At 55.0% G+C, this 21,587-nt stretch overlaps 1 protein-coding gene across 2 annotated transcripts in view; it reads right to left on the reverse strand.

Annotated features, from left to right (window-relative positions):
- Nucleotides 1-7,002: 7,002 nt before the first annotated feature.
- Nucleotides 7,003-21,587, reverse strand: part of DIS3L2 (DIS3 like 3'-5' exoribonuclease 2) — a 285,169-nt gene continuing 270,584 nt past the window's right edge. For both annotated transcript variants that reach the window (XM_031968143.1, XM_031968145.1), the window contains exons 16-22: nt 13,124-13,307; nt 12,334-12,420; nt 10,285-10,432; nt 9,265-9,395; nt 8,960-9,064; nt 7,966-8,067; nt 7,003-7,667 (exon numbers count right to left, since the gene is read on the reverse strand). In XM_031968143.1, coding sequence (XP_031824003.1) covers nt 7,536-7,667; nt 7,966-8,067; nt 8,960-9,064; nt 9,265-9,395; nt 10,285-10,432; nt 12,334-12,420; nt 13,124-13,307 — 889 coding nt within the window. In that variant the 3' untranslated portion in view covers nt 7,003-7,535. The remainder of the gene's footprint in view (nt 7,668-7,965; nt 8,068-8,959; nt 9,065-9,264; nt 9,396-10,284; nt 10,433-12,333; nt 12,421-13,123; nt 13,308-21,587) is intronic.

Genomic DNA, 21,587 nt, shown 5'->3' on the forward strand with positions numbered 1-21,587 from the left:
AAGTTCAAGCAAAGAATTGTCACTGTGTTGGGGATTCTGTGGCTGAGCCACGTAGAGTCTAAAAGTAAACTTTGGGGGAAATGATTTGTATTGCAGGTCTAGGGGGAAGAGCTTGTTGCTAATTCATGGAGGTGAGAAAGGTAACATCTGGTTCAAGAAACAAGACAGTGGAAAGGGAATGCTCAGCAAGGAGGTTTGGGAAGGTCGGTTGATGGAAGCCAGAATGGGGGAGAGGGACCTTGAACCTCATGAGGCTTTTTGAATGAAGCCCTGGGAAATCAAGCTTTAGAGACAGAAATCGAGGTTCACCAAAGGTCTCTGGGCACAAACTCCAGAGCTGGAACTGGGATTTAATATTTTGATATTAAGTAACTCGATCATTATTTCAGTACGGTGGTTTTTTTCTTTATAATTCCATGTTTTCTATTTTATTCCTTTAAAAACATGAAACCGAGGAAGGGTCCATGAGCTTCACCAGGAGGACACAAAAGGTTAAGGGCTTCGGCTCTGAGGGGCTCGGGAGGGTTGTAGGCAGAGGAGTGAGGCTCACACAGCCTGGTCCTTCACGACTGAGCAAGAGGGCAAGGAGGGAGCAGCTCCGCAGATACCAGCTAATCAATGAGATGAACGAAAGGCCTGAGGACACGAGGGGCTCACCGGACCCAGCAGCACAGGCCGCTGCTCGGCAACATTTTCCACCGAAATTGGGAACTTGGGGGATTCGAGGGGTCCCCCAAAACTCACTCTGAGTTAGCAGGTTCTGAGACCGTCGGAGCCGAAAAGGAGATAAGATCTTGGACTTACTTTTAATAGACGCGGGGGTCCGGGAGACCCAAGGCAGGCAGGGATGTGAGAAGGCGGGACAGTGAAAGGCGGGAATTACTTGATGGTATAAAGAGAGGCCCCACGCTACCAGGTCAGGGATCAGGAGTCTGAATATGGGTGGGGGGGCGACGCTCTTCCTCGAGGCAGGGATGCTGTGTGAGGTGCCCCGCACAACATGGGCTCTGGGGGGCGGCTCTACTTAGGGTTTGTGGTGTGGTATTTTAAAATATGCCAACTGGCTGGTTCCCCTCCTGGGAGAGCTTTTCCTGGAGAACGGGAGCCTCGGGGTGAGGGGGGCTGGGGTCTCTGGGGGGGCTGGGCAGGGGGCAGCCTCTGACGGGCAGAGCTCAGTCTCGGTCCAGTTGAAGAGCCTTCAGGGTCCGCCTGGGCTGGGGGCGAGGGACGCCACCAGGGAGCACGGCTCACACGAATCTGTACATTTTCTTTTGGCTTCTGCCATCTAAAGAACTGCAACAGAGCAGCTCCCTTCAGAGGCTGAGCCACGGTTTTGTTTGAGCTTGAATTCTGAAGGTGGGCCCACGGGTTCAGCCCTGTAAAGGACACCACAGGCCTTCACTTCACGGATGAGGAAGCGGCCAAGGCCCCACCATGTCTCCTGGGCCCAGAGTCGGGCTGCCGCCCCCCTGCCTCCTCAGCATCGCCCCCCACGAGGATCAGCAGCGCGGGGAGCCCTCACCTGGGCGCGGCCACGGCCCGGCCTTTAAGGGTGGCTGACGGAGCCGGGACAGCCGGATGGCGCCGCTGCAAAAGGCCGAGCAGAAGGGGCCGTGGGCCCACAGGCCACCTCCGCCCCTCACTGGCTGGAGGAGTCACAACGTCCAGCGGCTTCTGCTCAAGCCCCAACCGCCCGGGCTTTGGGAGGGTCTGGTGGGATGAGGGCCAAACCTTCTGCCCATCTCGGTGCTGCTCAGGCCCAATGAGCGGGACGTCCGGGCTGGGGGGCAAAGCCCCCGGGTGGGGGGAGCAGGACTGGGCTCCCTCCCCACTCCCGGCCGTCACTCACCGGCTGCAGGACGCCCGAGGGCTCAATGAGGAGCTTTCTAAAGGTACGAGAATCCGACGGCAAAGTCTCCTCCCTCCCAGGTTGCAGAAAGAACACGGGGAGCTGTGTCTGCACAGGGATCCCTCTCAGGGAGTTTCCCGCCCCCTCGAAGCCCCGGGTCTGCGACAAATCAAAAACAAAACCTGGGCCAACCAGGGCTTCTGGGGAACTACCCTAACGAGGGGCCGGGGGGGGGGGGTTGCCAGGTGCGCTTGGAGCCATTCTCCCATCTGACTGAATAGGAATCGGCCTTTTGTCCCGTGGGCTCCTCCCCCACTCACTCTGGGCCTCGGTTTTAACCCACGAAATCTCGGCTTATTCTTGGGGTTCGGTGGAATGACTCGGTCCGATCTGACACCGTTGGACAAAGCCAGACTTAGAAGCCCCCAGTGGCGTCGCCCTAAGCCACCGGACAAGCCCAAGGGCCTCTGCCCTCGGGGGCAGCCGCTCCCCTGGGGCTCGGAGGCGCGGGCAGCAGGGGGCACAAAATGACAGAGCCTCAAGGGTTCGTGTGAAGAGAGCGGGCAAGGACAAACAGGAGAGGAGGGAGGAGGGAGGAGGGAGAAGGGAGAGCCAGAGAAGCCTCGAAGCTAAGAAAACAAGGAGGGCAGGGTCAAGGGGGAGATGCTGAGCTCCGCTCGGGACCGGCCTAGGCTGAGCCGCCTACTGGTCGCCGGGGAAACATCCAAGCCCGGGGACCGGGAGATGGGCTCAGAAGGAGCAGACAGTGTTGGCAGCGAGTCAGATCTCCAGGCCAGAAAAGCGGGGACAGCTGGGAACCCCCAGGCCACGGGGCAATCCAGCGTCTCTGGAAAGGAGGGACCCGATTAGCAGGAACAATCATGGCGAGAACCAAGGGGAAGCGTGCTCTCGGCGCGGCACTGAGGGGGGCAGCAGACCGCGGGTAAGATGGTGGCCCTTGGAGTGTGTGGGCCCGGGCCGGGCAGCCCCAGGCCTTCGAGGCCCCCGTGGGGGGGGGGGGACAGTTCCAGCTGAGGGAGGATCAGAAGCCAGACTGGAGAAGAAGAACAAGCAGAAGGAGCGGCCAGGAGCCTCCCTGGGGTCTGGCGGTGGGATGGCCAGCGCGAGGAGGCGCTGGGCTCGGGGAACCTTTCAGGGAGGCCAGTCCCGTCCCATGTTGGCAGGCGGCAGGGAACGAGCCGGCAGAGAGGAAACAGGGAAAGAGGGAAGATCAAGGGAGGGATGGGGGGGGGGCTCCGCAAAGGGGACAGCCTGGGGTCTTGGAGCCCCGGGTGAAGGAGGAGAGAGGGCAGGGAGGTGGGGAGGAGGAAAGAGGCGGGAGAACTCACGGGCCGTGGCCTTTGCTCACTCTCATTCCTGAAAGCTCTCCCAGGTGTCTTTAGCACCCCCATTTCCAGATGTGTTCTCCCCACCTCCTCCACACCCAAAAAGATGCTTCTGATTCTTTTTTTAGTGGAGGAGGAGGAGGGGCTGGGGCTTGAGGAGTAAAAAGGGATAGTTAAAAGAGCCGCATTTTTGCTATCCCGCCCTATCCCATGGACTGGGAGTGACCCAGGGGCCCAGCTCCTTCTAGCCTGCCTGCTGCTGCATGGGAGGACGGAAGGGGCAGGAGGTGGAGACGACCCAGACTTACCCAGAGGCGGGGGGGGGGGGGAAGGGGCGGCAGCGGGATAAGGGAAGCCATGGCACGAGAGGGGGCAGTTCCACTCAAGATGATGGCAGGGGGGCCCTCCCAGAGCTGTGATGTGTGCGCTCAGCCTCAGAGCCGGAGACCGGCGCCAGGTCTCTGCTCTGTACATGTGGGCCGGGCGGGCAGAGCTTGGGCAGATCTTTTTCCTTCACGCTGGGAGCCCCTGGGGAGGTGCCCATCTCCCACTGCTTTCTCGGGCCCAGCTGGCTGCTCCCCTTCCTCCCTGGGTAGCTCGGGCACTCTTCTGGGATGCACCTTAGAGGGTCCGAGGCTTTTGTCTGGAACACTGCGAGGGATGTGGCAGCCCCCCTTCTTGTTGGCTGTAACAACGTGGGCACACTCGGCTTGGAGAAGGGCACGGAATGTCTCCTGGGCCCCAGAGCCCGGCGGCTTCAGCCCCTTGATGGCCGGTCCCAGGCGCTGGTTCCAGGTACAAGGCCCCAAAGGAGCAGCTCTTGCCCTCCCGAGGACGTGGCTGTCCCCGGCCTTGCCCTGCCCAAGCAGAGTCTCTGGAGAAGACCCGGCCGTGATCCCTTCTGGTCCCGGCTTCTGCATCCCTCTTCTTGGCCGCCCCGATCTCCTCCCTAAGCCCCTCTGGGGGGAACCTCGGAGACATGTGGGCAGGAGGTGGATGGAGGGCAGAGGGCCCGGGCTTGTTCGCTGGCCCCGGGGGCTCTCGGGAGATCCGACCCCGGCTCCTCCTCTGTCAAAGGAGACGTTCCCCGCCGGCCTCCACTCCCGGCCCAGGTCGGGGCTGCCCTGCTGCCGAGGCTCCGGGTGCCGCCGCTGGAGGAGGGGCAGATCCAGGTTATCCCCCCACCCCCGCCAATCCAGGGCCGACCCTCCGAAGGCAGGGCAGGCGCCGCGGTGACTCGCCGGCTCCGAGGTGCTTGTGATGCCGGGTGGTCCCGGAGTCCTGGGCTGAGGAGCAGAGCCCCCCCGCCCCGCTCTTCCCCAAATATAGGTCACGGTGCAGACGAGGTTTATTGTAGAGGAGGAGCCGGGGCTCTGGCATCGAGACTGGCGACGTCACCCCCAAATCTGGGGCCTCGTGATCCCCACAGGCCTTCGGGGCAGCGGAGAATCCTGGTCCCCCGAGACTGAGGCGTGGGCGGAGCTGGGAGAGGGGCTCTCAGAGCGCCGGGCGGAGGAGAGGAAGCCCCCGGACGGGCCCTCTGGGAGGGAGCTCCCAAAGCCGCTGCCCCAGGGGGACGCCCATAGCTCTGGCCCAAGCCCCGGAGGGAGCCGCCTGGGAGGGAAGCCCCGGAGGAGGGGAGAAGCAGGAGCGGCCCCACACAGACCTGGGGACGAGACCAAGGCCTGCACCGGGAGCGGGGGCACCAGGGAAGGGCAGGGACAGCGCCGGGCTTGGCCACCAGGGGGACAAAGGTCGGGGCTTCCTGGGGGGCGGGAGGACGGCCTCAGAGAGCTGGGAGGAGGCGTGAGGCAGGACGAGGGGCCCCCGAGCGCCCCCAAACTGCCCGGAGGGCCCTGACAGGAGGTCGACGTGATCACCAGCCCCCGAGAGGCCCCGGGGATGGGAAGAGAGGGGCTGGGCCCTGGGCAGCGCGCAGCTGCCTGACCCCAGCCCACCCACTCTCCGCAGGCAGGCCTAAAGTCCGGGAGGACGCTGCCGGCGTCGGTCACTGCCCGGGTTTGGAAAGAACTTGGGCAAGTCCTTGGAAAGAGCCGCGGATGCGATGAGAAGGGCTGGCGCCTTCAGCACCGGGGGAAGGGCAGTGTCCCCCTGGAAGGGCCCCAGGCCCCTGGGTTCGGCCGGCTCAGAAAAGGGTGATCGTGTGGGTCCAAGAAAAGGCTTGAAAAGAACCGGAACCGGGCCAAGTCTAAGGACCGAAGGAAAGCCGGCATTTGGGTTCAAACTTTACAGGAGCCCGCAGGCCGGGCCGGGCGGCAGAGCAGGCCAAAAACTCCCTGCGGACCCCGGGGGCTTCCGAGCCGGGATGAGTCGGGGGCCGATCTGGCCGCTAGGAGAGGCCCGGAGCGCAGGACTCCAGCCCCATTCTGCTCTGGCCAGACCCCCCGGAGCACTGTGGGCAGGTCTGGCTGGAGAGCGTCCAGAGGAAAGCAACTGAGGGGGCAGAACTTTGAAATTGCCCCGGAAGAGAAAGCCGAGGAGGAGCCGGGAGAAGCCCCGGACCGTTGGCTCCAAGTACTCCAAGGGGCACAGAGGGGGGCCTAGGGGTGTGGGCAAAGATGGCTAACGGGCTACTCCCGAGGGCAGGGGGCTGCGCCAGGTCCCGGGAGTCTGCAAAAAGGCTCGGCAGGGAGCTCCAGGGGCCGCTATGGGTCACACCGAGAACCCCCGAACCGAGCAACGGCAGAACCAGCCGCAGACCCCCAACGCTCCCCCCCCCCACTCAGGGCCCTGGGAGTTGTGGCTGATCTAGCACGGTCTTTGTCAGAGGGGATCCCCAAGTGCCCTTTGGCTTTCCTGGTGCTGATCTAGAGTCTTCCAGAACATCACCGGGGAAGCCGGGCGGCCTGCCTCAGGGACTGGAGGACACTGGAACTGTCCCGGGGCCCCGCGACTCTGGCCGGAAATCTGGGCCCGAAGGACCGAGGCGATGGGGAGTGCTCCGCTTTCCCAGAGTCCCTGAAGTGACCAGAAGCCGAGGGGAGGAAAACGCCTAACCGGGCAACTGGAGGATTCCACTAAGCCTGTCTCCCCGGCCCGGTCAGGGGAAGCTGGGGGGAAGGACGGGAGCCCCCGGAGCTCGGGCACATCACGGCCAAGGACGCGCATTCCGTGACCTCGGAGGGCTTCCGGCCAGCGTGGTCCGAGCTGAGTCAGCTCCAGAAAAGCAGCCCCCACTCCGCCCCGAGCTTCCTTCCCCTTTGAAAGAGAACCCCGGCTCTCTGGGGTCCCCGGAGCTGGCCCGTGTCTGCGGCCCCCAGGCGGCCGAGCTTCCCTGCTGCTGCCCCCGACCCCGCGCTCTCCACCGGGGACAACGCACCAGCCCTCTGTTCTTTGCCTCTAAAACAAGGTGCCCGCTCCGAGGCACCGGAGCTGCAGAAGTTCAGAGCCGCACGGGCCTCAGGGGTCGGCCTGGGGAGCAGCCCCCTTACAATGTCCTCAGTGAAGGTCCGGTCCAGTCTTAGCTTGAAGCGCCCCCCACCCTAAGGTCACCCCCCACCCTAAGGTCACCCCCCACTCCAATTCTTGGGGGACCCTCCTCTGGCCCCGGGTCTCTCTTGCAAAGCCCCCCTTCTGTTCCTGGGGCTGCTCCTCGGGGCAAAGCAGCAGCCGCCTACCCTCTGCCTCTAGGAGCTGGTTCAGGATGAGGAGGGGGGCAGCAGGGCCGGGAAAGGGCCCAGGGAGGAAAGGCTCCGGCCGGGAGCCCCCCGTGAGGCCGCTGGTCTGAATGTCACAGGACGGTCCGTACGGCTGGTGGCAGCCCTGGGGCACTGGGGGGTTCTGCCGATTTATGGGGGGGGTGGGATCCTTAGTACCAATTATATGTTTTTAATTAGTTGAAATGACACGCTCGGCATAAGTTCCCCAGGGCTGGCGATAAACCATGTGGTGGTGAGATGTGGGCGGAGCCCGGCACCACAGCGGTATGGGCGGGGGGTGGTGCTCCTGACAGCAGCCAGGACCCTCCAAGTGCCACACACACCGGACCGGCCCTTCTCATCCAATTTATTCCATGATGTGGATTTACCAAGAAAGCCCTGGCCGGCTGCTCTGGCGCTGCCCGGCCCGGAGGGTCTTGCTGGGCCAGGGAGAGGGCAGGGGCGTCCCCAAGGAACGGCAGCACCTGCGCCCTCCGCTCCGGCCCATCCCCATCCCCCGGGCCGGTCCCCCCCTTCTCTTCACCTGCAGTTCATGTTAAAATTAAACTCCAACGAAACTCCCAAATTGTTCAACTTAACTTAAACTTTAAACAAACTTAAAATCCCCTCTGGCTCGGAGAGGTCCCTGTGTCCAGGCTTGGCTGAGCCGCGTGCGGGCCCTCATCGGGCTCGATCCTCCGGCCCGTCCCCCGGCGCTCGCTGCGCCTCCGGCCTCTTGAGGATGGCGCTGTACTTGAGGCTGTCGTCCTCCGATTCCAGAATAACCTCCACCAGGCTGAAGATGGCGATCACCTGCGGCCACAGAGAGCCAAGGTTAACCCCTGGAGGGAGCCCGGCCGGGCCCGGCAGAGCCATCCCAGGAGCCCCAGTGGGCAACGGCCAGTGTGGAAATGAACTCCCCACCGGGCAGAGCTTCAGAGGCCTGCCCTGCCCACCCTCAGTGCCCCTTCTGGCACCCTCCGCCCCGCCCTCGGTGCCCCCTCCAGCACCCTCCGCCCCACCCCGCCTGCCCTCGGTGCCCCCTCTGGCGCCCTCCGCCTTGCCCACCCTCGGTGCCCCCTCCAGTGCCCTCTGCCCTGGCCGTCCTTACCTGCTGCACCGGCTTCTCCTGGGCCTTCTCGGGCTCCCAGAGGAGGGTGAGCTCAGGTTTCTTCCCCACCTTCCTAAAGTGGTAGTCCTGGAGTGGCAGCGCCTGCGGGACACGTGGGAAGAGCGCTAAGGACTCTGGTCGCACGGGGGCCTCTCCCCCTGGGGGTGCGGGCAGTCGCCAAGCCCCGGAGGGGGGGTGCAGACCCCCAAGCCTGCGTCTCCCAGCAGGAGCCCCGCCCATCCTCCCTCTGTCAGCTCTGGGTCAGGCTCCAGGTCACTAACGGAGCCCATCAGTGGTCACAGAAGCCTTGGGCGGCTCCCGGCCCATCTGGATGCCCGCTGGGGTCCACCAGGGCTGCCTGCTGGTAACGGGCGGGGACAGGAGGGGCCAAGGGAGAGGTCCCGGTAGAAGGAGAAAGGCTTGGGATCCCAGGGAGAGTTTTCACCTCTTCTGCCAACTGGAGGCTGAGACTCGGGGTTCCAGAGGGACCTCGTCAAGCCCTAGCTTTGAGGCAACCCCAGGTGCTGGAAGCCCCTGCCCCAGTGCAGGCCCAGGAGGACAGGCCGAGTCATGGAGCCCCCCGGGGAGGGTGCAGCCCCCACAGGGCGCAGGAAGCAAAGGCAGGTCTCCAGGGGCTTGGCTTCCGCTGCCCAGACACGCCCCAATGAAGGCTAAGCTGGGCCTGGGGTCTGAAGGACGCGTCTCCGGCCCCAGTTTTACGCACTGCGTGACCACGGTGGCTTTGAGCTTTCATGAGAACATTCAACTAGAGCTCAGGGAAGATCCGTCTGCAGGGGAAGGGTCTGGGGGACGGCGGCAGGGAGCAGTGGCTGAGGGATGGAGGGGGCAGAGGATGGCGGGGGCTCCGGCTGCCATGGAGGCAGCCTGTGGGTCTCCTGTCTCCCCGGGTATGACACCGGAACGGCTCCAGAGCTGGCCTCCAGCACCTTGGCGCCCCAGCCCCTCCCTCCCCCGCCCGCAGCCCCCCACTCACATTACAGTAGATGCGCTTCTGCACTCCAAAGCGTAACACCAGCACGTCGAAGGCCTTGTTCAGCACCCCCATCACCATGGCCTCTGACTCCAAGGGGCCGCTCTCCTGCAGGGGGAGGATGCCGTGAGGTCACCGTGGGCTCAGGGCGCTTCCTGAGATGGGAGCTGCGCCCCGAGCCCCAGCCGCGGCCCCCCCTTCAGAGGCCAGTCCAAGGGCAGCCGGGAGCCCCAGAAGGGGGAGGAGCGAGGATGAGGAGGGAGGATGGGGGTAGGGGAGGGGAGGACTGGAGCCCCAGACCGCCTTACCCTGACCATGACCGCAAAGAACAGGTTGGTGCTGAGCTCCTGCACCCTTTTGGAGGCCATCCGGCGGTCATTGCAGTGGTCGGCCTGCTTCTGGAGGGCGTCTGTGTCCAGGCTCAGGGGCTCTCGGGAACCTGGCGAGGAGAAGGGAGGGGCCCATCAGGGGCTGAGGCCCTTTGGGGTGGGGGCCTTCAGGGGCTGGGGGTCCTTAAAGAGCTGGGGGTTTTTGGGGGTTGGGGACCCTTCAGGGGCTGAGGCCCTTTTGGGGTGGGGGCCCTTTGGGGGCTGGGGGCCCTTTGGGAGCTGGGGGTCCTTAAAGAGCTGGGGGCTTTTGGGGGTTGGGGACCCTTCAGGGGCTGAGGCCCTTTGGGGTGGGGGGCCCTTTGGGGCTGGGGGCCCTTTGGGAGCTGAGGGTCCTTAAAGAGCTGGGGGCTTTTGGGGGTTGGGGACCCTTGAGGGGCTGAGGCCCTTTGGGGTGGGGGCCCTTTGGGGGCTGGGGGCCCTTTGGGAGCTGGGGGCCCTTCGGGGCTGGGGGTCCTTAAAGATCTGGGGGCTTTTGGGGGTTGGGGACCCTTCAGGGGCTGAGGCCCTTTGGGGGCTGGGGGCCCTTTGGGAGCTGGGGGCCCTTCGGGGGCTGGGGGTCTTGGCAGAGGGAGCCTGGCGGGGCGGGCCCCTCCCTTCTGCAGGCCCTGTGAGGGTGGGCCCTCAGCTCCCTAAGAGCAGCACCAAGACCTGGCCTGGGAGGTCCCACTTGGTGCTGGGGGCGCCCCCGGAGCAGCTGCAGGGGCTGAGGGGCCCCTCCTTAAATACATAAAGCACAGGGCGCTCTCTTGCCCTCTCGCCCTTCACGGACTCTTCCCCGGGACTTGAGAAGCCCCGGCTGGCGGCACCTTCAGGCGCGGTGTCTCGGTGGGGAGGGGGAGGCTACACCAGAGGCCCCAGCCCAGAGACCGGGCAGGTGCTCCCTCTGCTTCCCGGGCCGGGAGGACGGGCCAGGGCTGTGGGCTTCTCTCCCCCACCTACCCAGGGAGGCGGCGAGGAGCCGGTGCACCAGGACGTCGGCGAAGCGGCGGATGGGGGAGGTGAAGTGGGTGTACAGCGGCACGTTGAGGGCGTAGTGTCGGAATTGAGCTTCGTCCTTTAGCACGCCCGTGCAGAAATACAGCGCCATCTGGGGGCAGAGCAAGGTCTCAGGGCGGGGGGGCACGTTGGGGGCAGGCCCGAGCACCTGGTGCCCCCGTCACCGTGGGCACTGCCCGGGCGGGGCTGGGGCTGCTTCTGCAGGCATGACTCCCACCCCCTGGTCTGGTCCACCCCAGCGTCAGCCCAGGCCTGGCCCAGGACACTGCCTCGGTCAGGACCCTCCGACCTTGACCTGCAGGCTACTGAGGCCTTAGGGAGCTGGTCCCTCCCACCCAGACGTCCACAGGCCGGGGCTCAAGCCCAGGAGGCCCCCAAGGCCCCCCAGAGGCGCCCCGAGCTGGAGCCAGTGAGCTTTCCCAGAAGGCTTTGCTGTTCCCAGGAGCAGGGAACTCCTGCTGCTCCAGACCCCCAGGACAAGAAAAAAAGGAGATCCAATGGGCTGGAGGAAAGGGGGGGGGGGGCACCAGGCCTGGAAGATTCCACTTCCTGAGTGCAAATCTGGCCTCACATGTCCTAGCTGTGTGACCCTAAGCTGGTCACTTCACCTGCTTACCTCAGTTTCCCTATTTGTAAAACGAGTTGGAGAAGGAAATGGCAAATGAGAAAACCCGACCTGGAGCCACAGTCGGACAGGACACCAACCATAGTGGGCCGGGGTGTGGGGGGGGCAGGTTCAGAACCATGTCCTAGTTATGGGCACACACACATACCTGGGGGTGTCCCGGGGGGGAGAGCCGGGGGCCCTTTGCGGGGGGAAGGAGCCGGGGCCGACAGAGGCCTTGGCTCAGGAAGCAGACAAAGGCCACAGGGCGGTGTGAGGACCTAGTGCCAGGGCTGGGGGCCGCGCTGCTGCCCGCGGGCGTGTTCCTCACGAGCCCAGACCAAGGTCCCTTTCATCAGGCCCCTGAGGTTTGTGCTTGCGGCTCTCCTCCCTGCAGTCCGTGGTTCCCTGCTCCGTAACTCCCCTCGCTTTCCGGGCCTTCCGGGGCCGAGGACGAGCTCTGCGGGCTGACACCGCAAGCCCTTCCCAGCCTGACTTTGGAGGCTCCCCTTCCCACTGTGCTTTTGCTGTCATATCCCCAGCTCCACCTCCCAGCTTCTGCCTGGAGAATACCCCCGTCACCTCAGGGCCGGGCGTCCTTTGAAGGCAGGCCCTTCCTGGTTCTCCCCTCCCCCAGCCAACCTTTCTCCTGTTTTGGGTCCTTTGCATGGATTTTTGTGTCCCTGCTCTGGACCCTAAGTCCTTCTGGAATTCTCTCTGGCCTTGGGACTATGACCTCCAGTGCCTCGGAGCCCGAGGCTGCCCGGGCCTGGCTCTCTCTGAAGCCCCGAGGGCAGAGGGTGAGCCTGCTTACAGCCGCATGGCGCTGCCTTCTCCCCCCCTCCCGCTGGGGAACAAGGTCTCAGAGGGGGCCGTACATCCCAGCAGCCACGGGCACCACAAGCAGGGCCGGCCTGGCGCCTGCCCGCTCCCCTGGGGCTCCCCCCAGGGCGACTCCGGCGGTAACAGCCCCGCACCAGCTTCTCGGGTCACCTGGGACCCAGCCCCTTGTGTAGAAACCCGAGGGCAGGATGAGGCGGGCATGTGGGGGGAGGGGGCGGCTCGGTCTGCAGGAAGCTGCTGGCCCTGTGGGCAGGGGAGGCCGATGGGGCTCCATTCTGCAGGGCTTGCCAGCTCCGGCAGCAGTGCCCGGGCCCACCATTAGTGCCCGGCTGAGACCCCCCTGCCAGCAGGAGGCAGAGTTGTCTGGCAGCAGCACCCGGGCCCACCTAGAGCACAGGACTGAGACCCCCCTGCCCATAAGAGGCAGAGCTGTCTGGCATCAGTGCCCGGGCCCACCTTTAGTGCCCGGCTGAGACCCCCTGCCCGCAGGAGGCAGAGCTGGGCTCTGACAGCAGCGAAGGGGCAGAGGCTTTGCTCGTGCTTACCTGCATAGGCCGCGAGCACATGTTGGTGAGCACTTCCTTCCAAGCCAAAGAATACATGTCGTCCCCGAACATCTCCGTCAGGCTTTTCTGGGAAGGAAAAACCAGGCCCGGCTCCTACCAGATAACGCACAGGCCCTGGGCGGGGGGGGGGGGGGGGGGGGGGGGGGGGGGGGGGGGGGGGGGGGGGGGGGGGGAGACACAGGGCAGGGCACTGCCCGCTCTATGCCCGTGGGCACCTCAGAGTCCGGGGGGGCGGTGCCATCTGGGGCCCAAGGGGCCTCCCTGAGACCCGGCGCAGAGCAGGCCCCTCATAAAAACCTGCCGGCCTGAACTCCAGAGGCATCTTGGGGGGAGCCTCCCACTGAGAGTGGGAAACCCTAGGGCCAGGAAGGGTCAGGGCAGAAACCCAGCTCAGAGAGGTCCCAGTGGTGGGACTGGGGCGAGTGGCTCACGTGATCTGAGCCTCAGTGTCCCCTTTGATAAAATGGGCATAATTTTGCTTGGACACTTTCACGTGGCCAGGGGGAGGGGCTCTGCCAGGAGCGCAGTCTCCAGCTCTGGGTGGGGGGCAGCGGTGACATCTGTGCGCCCCCTGAGGCCGGTCTGCCAAGCCTGGAGAAGCCCATTAGCAGAGGGCACGCGCATGGACCTTCGGCACAGAATCTGGGGAGCCTGTGGCCGGTCCCAGAGAGACAGGGCAGCCCCACTGGAAAGGCCCTCAGAGGGGCCCTGGACGCAGGGAGGGGCGCAGGGAGGGGCCCAGCGTTCCCCTGCCAGGTGGGACACTCACATGCAGGGCTCCCGCCGAGCTGAAGTCGATGGCCAGCCCCAGCTGGTCGCAGAGCTCCTCAAGGTCAGTCAGCAGCTTGCTCTGGGGCGGCGGGTGGCGGCGCAGCAGGGCCCGCTCGGGGAACGCGCGGTAGATCTGATGGGCCACGGCCATGTTGGCCAAGAGCATGAATTCCTCCACCAGCCTGCGGGGAAGGCAGCAAGAGTCAATGGGGCAAAGGTTTTCCCGGCACAGAGAGGGAGGGGCCGGGCCCGGGGCTGCCCGGGGAGGGGGTGGCTGCGGGCAGCCTGGGTGCAGGGCGCCTTGCGGGGCCCAGCGCCCTCAGGGGGTCATCCCCGGCCTCTTGTTCCTGAGGTCCCACAAGCACGACCTGGGCAGCCCTGGAGTGGGGGGTTCCCTCGGACCCCTCTGTAATTGTCCATGACTGGGCTTCCTGTGCTCTCCAGCCGTGGGAGGGGCCTGCTGGGGGTTGGGGAGCCCTCAAGGTCCACTATTCCTAGCCGTGCCTCAGTGAGCGTGGGGTGTCCCCCTCCTTCCTGGCTCACTCCCCCCCTCTCCCCACATGCTTCCTTCCTTGTGACCTCTAGCTTCTCCCCAGCAGCACATCAGTGCCTCCAGGGCAGGTCTGTTTTTGTCTCTCTCTCCCCAGTACTCAGTAGGTGCTCAATAAACGCTTGTTGGATTCAGCTAACTTTGGAGTTTGGCCCTGAGTTTGAGGAGCGCTGCTGCCCACTTCTGGGGAGCTCACACCAGTGATGGCAACCGCACTCCCCAGGGGCCTGGCCAACCCCAAGCTCCCCAGGGGCCCGGCCGACCCCAAGCTCCCCAGGAACTGTCCGCAGGAAGTCCTTGGGGGCCGGAGCTCAGGAGTCCCAGGGGAGGTGGGAAGGCACATTCACTGTCAGATGTTACAGAGATGAGCCAGGAGGGTCCCCTCCCCACCCTGAGGTGCTAAGCTGAGAGCTTTCCAGCCGGCTCTCCAAGGGGGACCCTCAAAGCAGCCGCCACGGCCAGAACCTGTGTGGGAGGGGGCTTATGGCCAGCAGCAGGGTGGCGGGGGTCCTGGGGAAAACCATGCAGGAGGCAGGGGAAGCCCCCCTAGTTTGTGCGGAGCTCCCAAGGTTTCCGGCCTTGCCGCCACCCTCTCTACAAAAAGCAGCTCCCAGGAGGGCGGCAGGAAGCCCATTGCTTCTCCAGGACGGCTGGGTCAGGAAGCCATTGGGGAGCTGGGCCGCCCGGCTGCCCAGGGAGGTCCGACCGAGCAGAAGCCCCCCCTCATGGAGCCGTGAGGGCAGCGTTGGCCCCCCTGGTCCCCGGATGACCAGCGGCTGCCCTTGGAGCGCTGGCTGGCCACACCTGGAGGGCAGGAGCTTTCTCCCCTGCAACTGTGGCCATTTGTGAGGCTCCTCGCCCCTTGGGGAGCCCCAGAGCTCGTCATGGCCTGGCTCTTCCCTTCTATAGCAACATCTCAGGCTAAACCAGGCCCCTCCCACTGGTGCCTGCTGGACCCTGCCCCCCCACCACATCTGGCTCCCCTCCCTGACCCTTCTGTACGGAAGAGCTTCGATTAGCTCTGGGGTAATCCTGGGCTTCTCGCCCCCTCATCAGACCCGCGGCAGCCACCACAGCTCTTGCTCTGGAGGGTCCCTTTCTCAGGGTGTCTTCCAGGTCCCAGTGACTGCCTCCAGGGTGAGCGCAACCCCTCTCCTCACTGTGCTCATTAAAAACAGAAGGAAATATGACTTTCACAGCTAGTAAGCAAGTGCAGGTGCCTATGAATAAATATTGCAGAACATGATTCAAACTGATTCAAGAACTGATGGGACAAAAGAGAATTTAAGGAGAACCTGAAGTCACAAGAAGAATTCCTGGAAGATTTTAAAATGATCTCAAAAGATCTCAAAATCATGTAAGAGTAGTAGAATAAACATTAGATAAAGAAATGGAAGTAAGAGAAAAAAATATGAAAAGAGGATTAACAATTTTGGGAAAAGAGGCACAAAAAACGCTAAAGAAAATAACACTTTAAAAAACAGAATTGAAGACGACAGTGCAGAGAAACCAGGAAATTGCCTGCTCTTCCCAGTTTCCCTTGGAAACAACATTAAATTAAGCCTATAAAAGAATTCTGGAATGACAGAATCCACAAAAAGATGGAGTGAAATAATTTTCCATCTTAAGATAAAGGTCTTAGTGAAAAGAGGAGTGGCGCTGAGTGCAGGCAGTCTCTGGACAAACCAGCAAGATGTCCTGGGCCCCAGCACAAGTCAGCAGCCGAGGCCCTGGGATTCTGGCACCGCTCGCCAGCTTTGAGGCCTCCAGGCCCAGTGCAGCAGGTAAACCACCTGCTGTCACCACCCAGAGCACAACAGGTGTGACCAGGCCAGGCCCTTTTATTATAGGTGACAAGCTACAAGTCCCAGAGGCCTTGGAGCAAAAAGACAGCCCCCTCCTCTGCCCCAGGAGCACAGCTTAACTTTGAAAAATAAACAAAAAACCAAAAGTTGCCCTAACCATAGAAAGCTGCTACAGTGATAGGGAAGAAAAACACAAACTCAAAAAAGGACAACAAGGTCAAAATGCCTACGTGTGAAATCTCAAAAGAAAATATGAATTGGTCTCAAGCCCCAAAAGTTCCCTTGGAAGAGCTAAAAAAGGATTTTAAAAATTAAATCAGCAGAAGAAAAACAAGGAAAAGAAATGAGAGTCATACAGAAGAATTGTAGGGAAAAGAGTCAACAGATCTGAACTCGGGGCAATCAAACTGTGCATAGCCTTTGATCCAGCACTATGACTACCAGGTCTGTATCCCAAAGAGATCTTTTATAAAATAGAGAAAAGGACTATAAAGAATTGGAAAGAACTAGAAACTGAGGGAATGTTCGTCAAGGGAGGAATGGCTGAAGAAGTTGTATATGAATGAAATGGTGCTGGAAGAAATAATGAGGCGGACTTCAGAAAAACCTTGAAAAACTTACATGAATTAATGCTGCAGGAAAAGAGCAGAACCGGGGAACACTGTATGCAGTGACAGCAACGCTGTGTGATGATCAACTATGATCGACTTGGCTCTTCTCAGCAATTTAATGATCAAAGACAATTCCAAAAGCTTCAGGATGGAAAATCCTCTCTATATCCCAGGGAAAGAACTATGGAGTCTAAATGCAGATGGAAGTAGACTATTTTCACTGTTTTTTCTTTCTCGTGGTTTTTTTCTCCTTTTGTTCTGACTCTTCACAGCATGACGAATATGGAAATATATTTAATATGATTGTAACATGTATAACCTTTATCAGATTGTTTGCCATTGGGGGAGAGGTTATAAGGAAGGGAGGCAGGAAGAGAAAAAAATGGAAATCAAAATCTGATAAAAAATAAATATTGAAAACTAAATAATTATCTTCATAATACTTTTAAAAAGTAGTTAAGGAAAAAAAAAGAAACAAAATGAATCAACTTGGAGTAGAAGGTAGGTAGAGCACTATTCTTGAAGTGCCACCTGAGTTTTAATCCTAGGTGAGACATTTACCAGCTGTGGCCCCCTTATCTGTTTGTTTAGTTTGGAAAATAAGAGCAATAATGACACCTACCACACAGAGTTGTTGTGAGAATCAAATGAGATAATCCATATATATATATAGTGCACAGTAATCTTAAAAGTGCTATGTAGATGTTAGATTTTATAAATAAATGGAAACAAACAAATAAAAAATAGAAATGTTAATGTAAAAATAAGGAAAGAGGCTGAAGAACAATCTTTGGTTTGGTGAGAAGTTGCTGGGAGAATGTCACATGGAGGAGACATCAATCAAGCAATCCTTCCCAATTATTTATTAAAGGCCTACTATGTGCTGATCCCTCTTCTGAGCTCTGGGTATACGATGAGTAAAATGATCCCTGCTTGAACATTTCTAATGGAGACAAGAAGTACATTATACATACGCACAACATAAATTCAGAATGAATAAATATAAACACACAAAACAGTTCAATACAAGTTAGTTTGGGAAGGAGGGCAATAGTAACCTAAGGGTATAGGCATAATTTTTAGGAATGGGAAGTCAAGGAAGAGGGATGGGAAACTTTCAAGAATGAAATATTAATATGCAAAGAAAAATATTTTGCACAAAGGGAAAGAGAATAAGAATAATATTAAGTACCTACCATGTGCCAGATGCTGTTTTACATGTTTACAAATATTATCTAACAGTAATGGTAATGGCTAACATTTATATAGCACTACTATGTGCCAGACACTGTGTACTACGTATTTACCAATATTATCTGATAATAACCGCTAACATGACATTTCACTTCCTGTGTACCAGACATTGTGTCAAGCATTATAGAAACATTATCTCTTTTGATCCTCACCACAATCCTGGGAGGTAACTCATCTTGGAGATGAGGAAACTAAAGAACAAAGGTTAAAAGACTTGGCAACTTTGTTTTTTCAGAAGAAACACAAAGAGACACAAAGGGATTGTAGCAAAATCTATTAAGTTCACCCGATGTAAAAAAAAAAAAAAAAAAAAAAAAAAAAAAGGCAGGGATAGCAACCATGATTCAGACAAAGGAAAAGCAAAAATAAACTTAATTAAGAAAGATAAAAAGGGAAATTACATATTACTAAAAGTACCTTAAACAATGATATAATATCAATACCAAACATATATGCATCAAATGGCCTAGCATCCAAATTCTTTAAAATTTTTTTTGTTTTATTTTTAAATAATAGCTTTTTATTTTCAAAATACATGCAAAGATAGTTTTTAATATTCAACCTTACAAAACCTTGTGTTCCAAATTTTTCTTCCTTCCCTAGACAGCAAGTAATATAGGTTAAACACGTGCAATTCTTCTAAACATAGTTACTTCTTTCTTTCTTTTTTTTTTGGGGGGGGGAGGGTTAGGGGAAAGCAATTGAAGTCAAGTGACTTGCCCAGGATCACACAGCTAGGAAGTATATGAGTAAGTGTCTGAGGCCAGATTTGAACTCAGTTCCTTCTGACTCCAGGGCCAGTGCTCCATTACACCATCTAGCTACCCTTAGCATCCAAATTCTTAAAAGAAAAATTACATGAATTACAGGAGGAAATAGACAATAAAATCATGCTAGAGGGGAACCTCAACTTTTCCCTCTCAGAACTAGATAAATCTAACTGTGGAAATAAATAAAAAAGAAGTTAAAGAGTTGAATAGAATTTTTAAAAGTTAGATAGGATAGATCTATCGAAAAAAGGTAAGGAAACAAAACTATCACTGTTTACAGAAGATATGATGGCATATTTAAAAAATCCTAGAGAATTAACTAAAAACCTAGTTGAAACAATTAACAACTTTGGTAAAGTTGTAGAATATAAAGTAAAATCACTTAAATGTTTAGCATTTCTACCTACTACCAACAAAATTCAGAAGCAGGAAACAAAGAAATTCCATAAACTAATTGCAGACAATATAAAATAACTGAGAGTCTACTTGTCAAAAGAATTCCAAGTACTATATGACCACAATTACAAAATACTTTCCACACGATAAAGTCAGATTTAACAATGAGAAAAATATTAATTGCAGGACAAGACAATATAATAAAGACAAGTTTATCTAAATTCATTTATTTATTCAAGTCCATGCCAATCAAATAATCAAAGAATTATTTCATAGACCTAGAAAAAATAATAACAAAATGCCAATACTAAGAAAATTAATGGAAAAAACATGAAGATTAGTGGACATCAGATTTCAAAATAAAACAACAAAGTGATAATAATCAAAGCAATCTGATATTTAAGAAACAGAGTGGTGGAGCAGTGGAATAGACACAGTAGTAAATAACCATGGTGTTTGATAAATCCAAAGATACAAGATTTTTTTTTTTTAATTTAAATAATCACCATTTGACAAAAATTGCTGGAAAAATGGGAATGCAGTTTGGCAGAAACCAGGCATAGACCAACACCTCATACTGTATGTGAGATAAAAAATGAATAAATGATTTGAACATTAAGAGAAATTGGGGGAGCATGGAAACACATACTTGTCAGATCTATGGCTAAGAGAAGAGTTTATGACCAAACAAGAGATAGAAAGGATTATTGGAATTTAATGGACATTTTTGATTATATGACAATAAAAAAGATTTTGCACAAACAAAACTAATGTTGCCAAAATTAGAAGGAAAATAAAATGGAGGAGGGGAGAATTTACAAGTTTCTCTAATAAAGTTCTCATTTCTCAAATATATAAGGAACTGAGTCGAATTTGTAAAAGAAAGAGCCATTCCCCAGTTAACAAGTAATAAAAGTACTCTCAGTAATACAATGATCCAAGACAGTTCCAAAGAAACCATGATGAAAAATGCTATCCACCTCCAAAGGAAGAACTGATGAACTCTGGATATAGAATGAAGCATATGTTAAAATGTTTTCTTTTTTTTCTTTTTTTTTTTTTTTTTTTTGAGGGGAGGGGAGGATATGTTTTCTTTTGTGACATGATTAATACAGAAACAAGTTCTGCATGACTTCACAGGTAAAATTAATATCAAATTGCTTTGCTTTCTCAAGAAGACAGAGGAAATGAAAAGGAAGGAGAGAATTGGGAACTCAGAATTTTAAAAAATGAATTGTTAAAATTTTTAAACATGTAACAGAGAAATAGTTAACAAAATGAAAAATATTATGGGGGGAAAAGTACAATGTTTTATGCTAAAAATCCTGCCAAGTATAAGCACATAGGTACTTTCTTTAATATCATAAAAAAAAAAAACTCTATCAAGAGCAAGCAGCATATACAATGGGGATACACTAGAACCTTTTCCAATAAATATGGAAATGAAGGAACGATGCCCACTGTCCCTATTATTATTTGATATAGTTCTAGAAATGCTAGTAACAGCAATAAGACAAGAAAGAAATTAAAGGCATAAAGATAGGCAAAGAGGAAATAAAACTATCTCTATTTACTGATAATATGCTGGTTAAGTAGGAAAATGCTAGGGAATCAACAAAGATGCTAACTGAGACAATTATTAGCTTCAGCAAACTGTAGGCCAAAAAGTAAATGTTCAAAAATCAACTGAATTTTTATATAATAACATAAGAAGTGATAATAGAAAGGGGAATTCCATTCCAAATAACTGCAAAATGCATAGACTATCTGGGGATCTACCTGTGAAAGCATACAAAAGACATATAGATTCAATTACAAAGAACTCTTTAAAGAAACAAACAACTTAAATGGAGGAATGGTCAATACTCAGAGCTAAGTCATGATAATATATTAAAAATGCTATTTCCAAAGTTAATCTATAATTTTAATACTATGCCAAACAAATTATCATGGTGATACTCTGGAACTTGATAAAATAATAAGAAAAATTCACTTTAAAAAAACAAAAGATTTAGAATATCAAGGGAAACGATGAAAAGAAATAAGGATAATGAGGGAATGGCATTTCCAGACCTCAAACTATATCATAAATCTGCAGTCACCACAACCATCTGGTATTGATTAAGAGACAGAGACATAGACATACAGAGACAGAGACAGACACAGACCAAGACAGAGAGACAGACAGAGACATGGATCAGAAAGACAGACTAGACAAACAGAATCAGAAATAATAGAATTCAATAACCTAGTGTCTGATAAAGTTGAAAAATATAAATTTTACCTAGGGGAGAAAATCTTTATTTGATTTAAAAAACCACAAAAACTGTTGGGAAAACTGGAAAGCAATCTTTAGATTGCTTTCTGCTTTGGCAGAAATTAGATTTAGACCAACACCTCATACTATAGTCATAATATATTCTCTTTTTTTTTTTTTTTCTGATTTCAAGGGTAAGGTTTATTTTTTTTTTAATTTAATAGCCTTTTATTTACAGGATATATACATGGGTAACTAGTCATAATATATTCTCAATGGATATGCAACTTTAATATTAAAATTATAATTATAAAACAAACTCAGGAAAGAAAACAGATCATATATCTTCCACACTGTAGATGGGACAGATCATCTTAATCAAACAAGATATAGAGGCTATAACAAAAGGTAAACTTGAAACTGAAAAGCTTCTGCCCAGAGACAATGTTAATGCATGGAGATTAAGACCTTAAATTTTTATCAAATTTTTCTACTAAGGGTTTGGTATTTAAGATAAAGAATTAAAATGTGTACAAAATACATATATATATGACATGTGTCCATACATATGACTAACAACCATTCCCCAACAGAGAAATGGTCAAAGGATATGAGCAATCAGTTCTCAAAAGAATTATAAAGTATCCACAACGACATGAAAAACGATACAATTCATCAATAAGAAAATGCAAATCAAAACAACCCTGAAGTTTCAGCAGAAACTCTGCAAATGGACAAAGATGACAAAAAAGGGAAATGGTCAATGTTGGAAGGATTCTGGGAGAACAGGCACCGATGGAGTCGTAAACGGTATGGCCA

Source organism: Sarcophilus harrisii, chromosome 4 (genome assembly GCF_902635505.1).
Source record: "Sarcophilus harrisii chromosome 4, mSarHar1.11, whole genome shotgun sequence".
In the NCBI taxonomy this organism is placed as follows: Eukaryota; Metazoa; Chordata; class Mammalia; order Dasyuromorphia; family Dasyuridae; genus Sarcophilus; species Sarcophilus harrisii.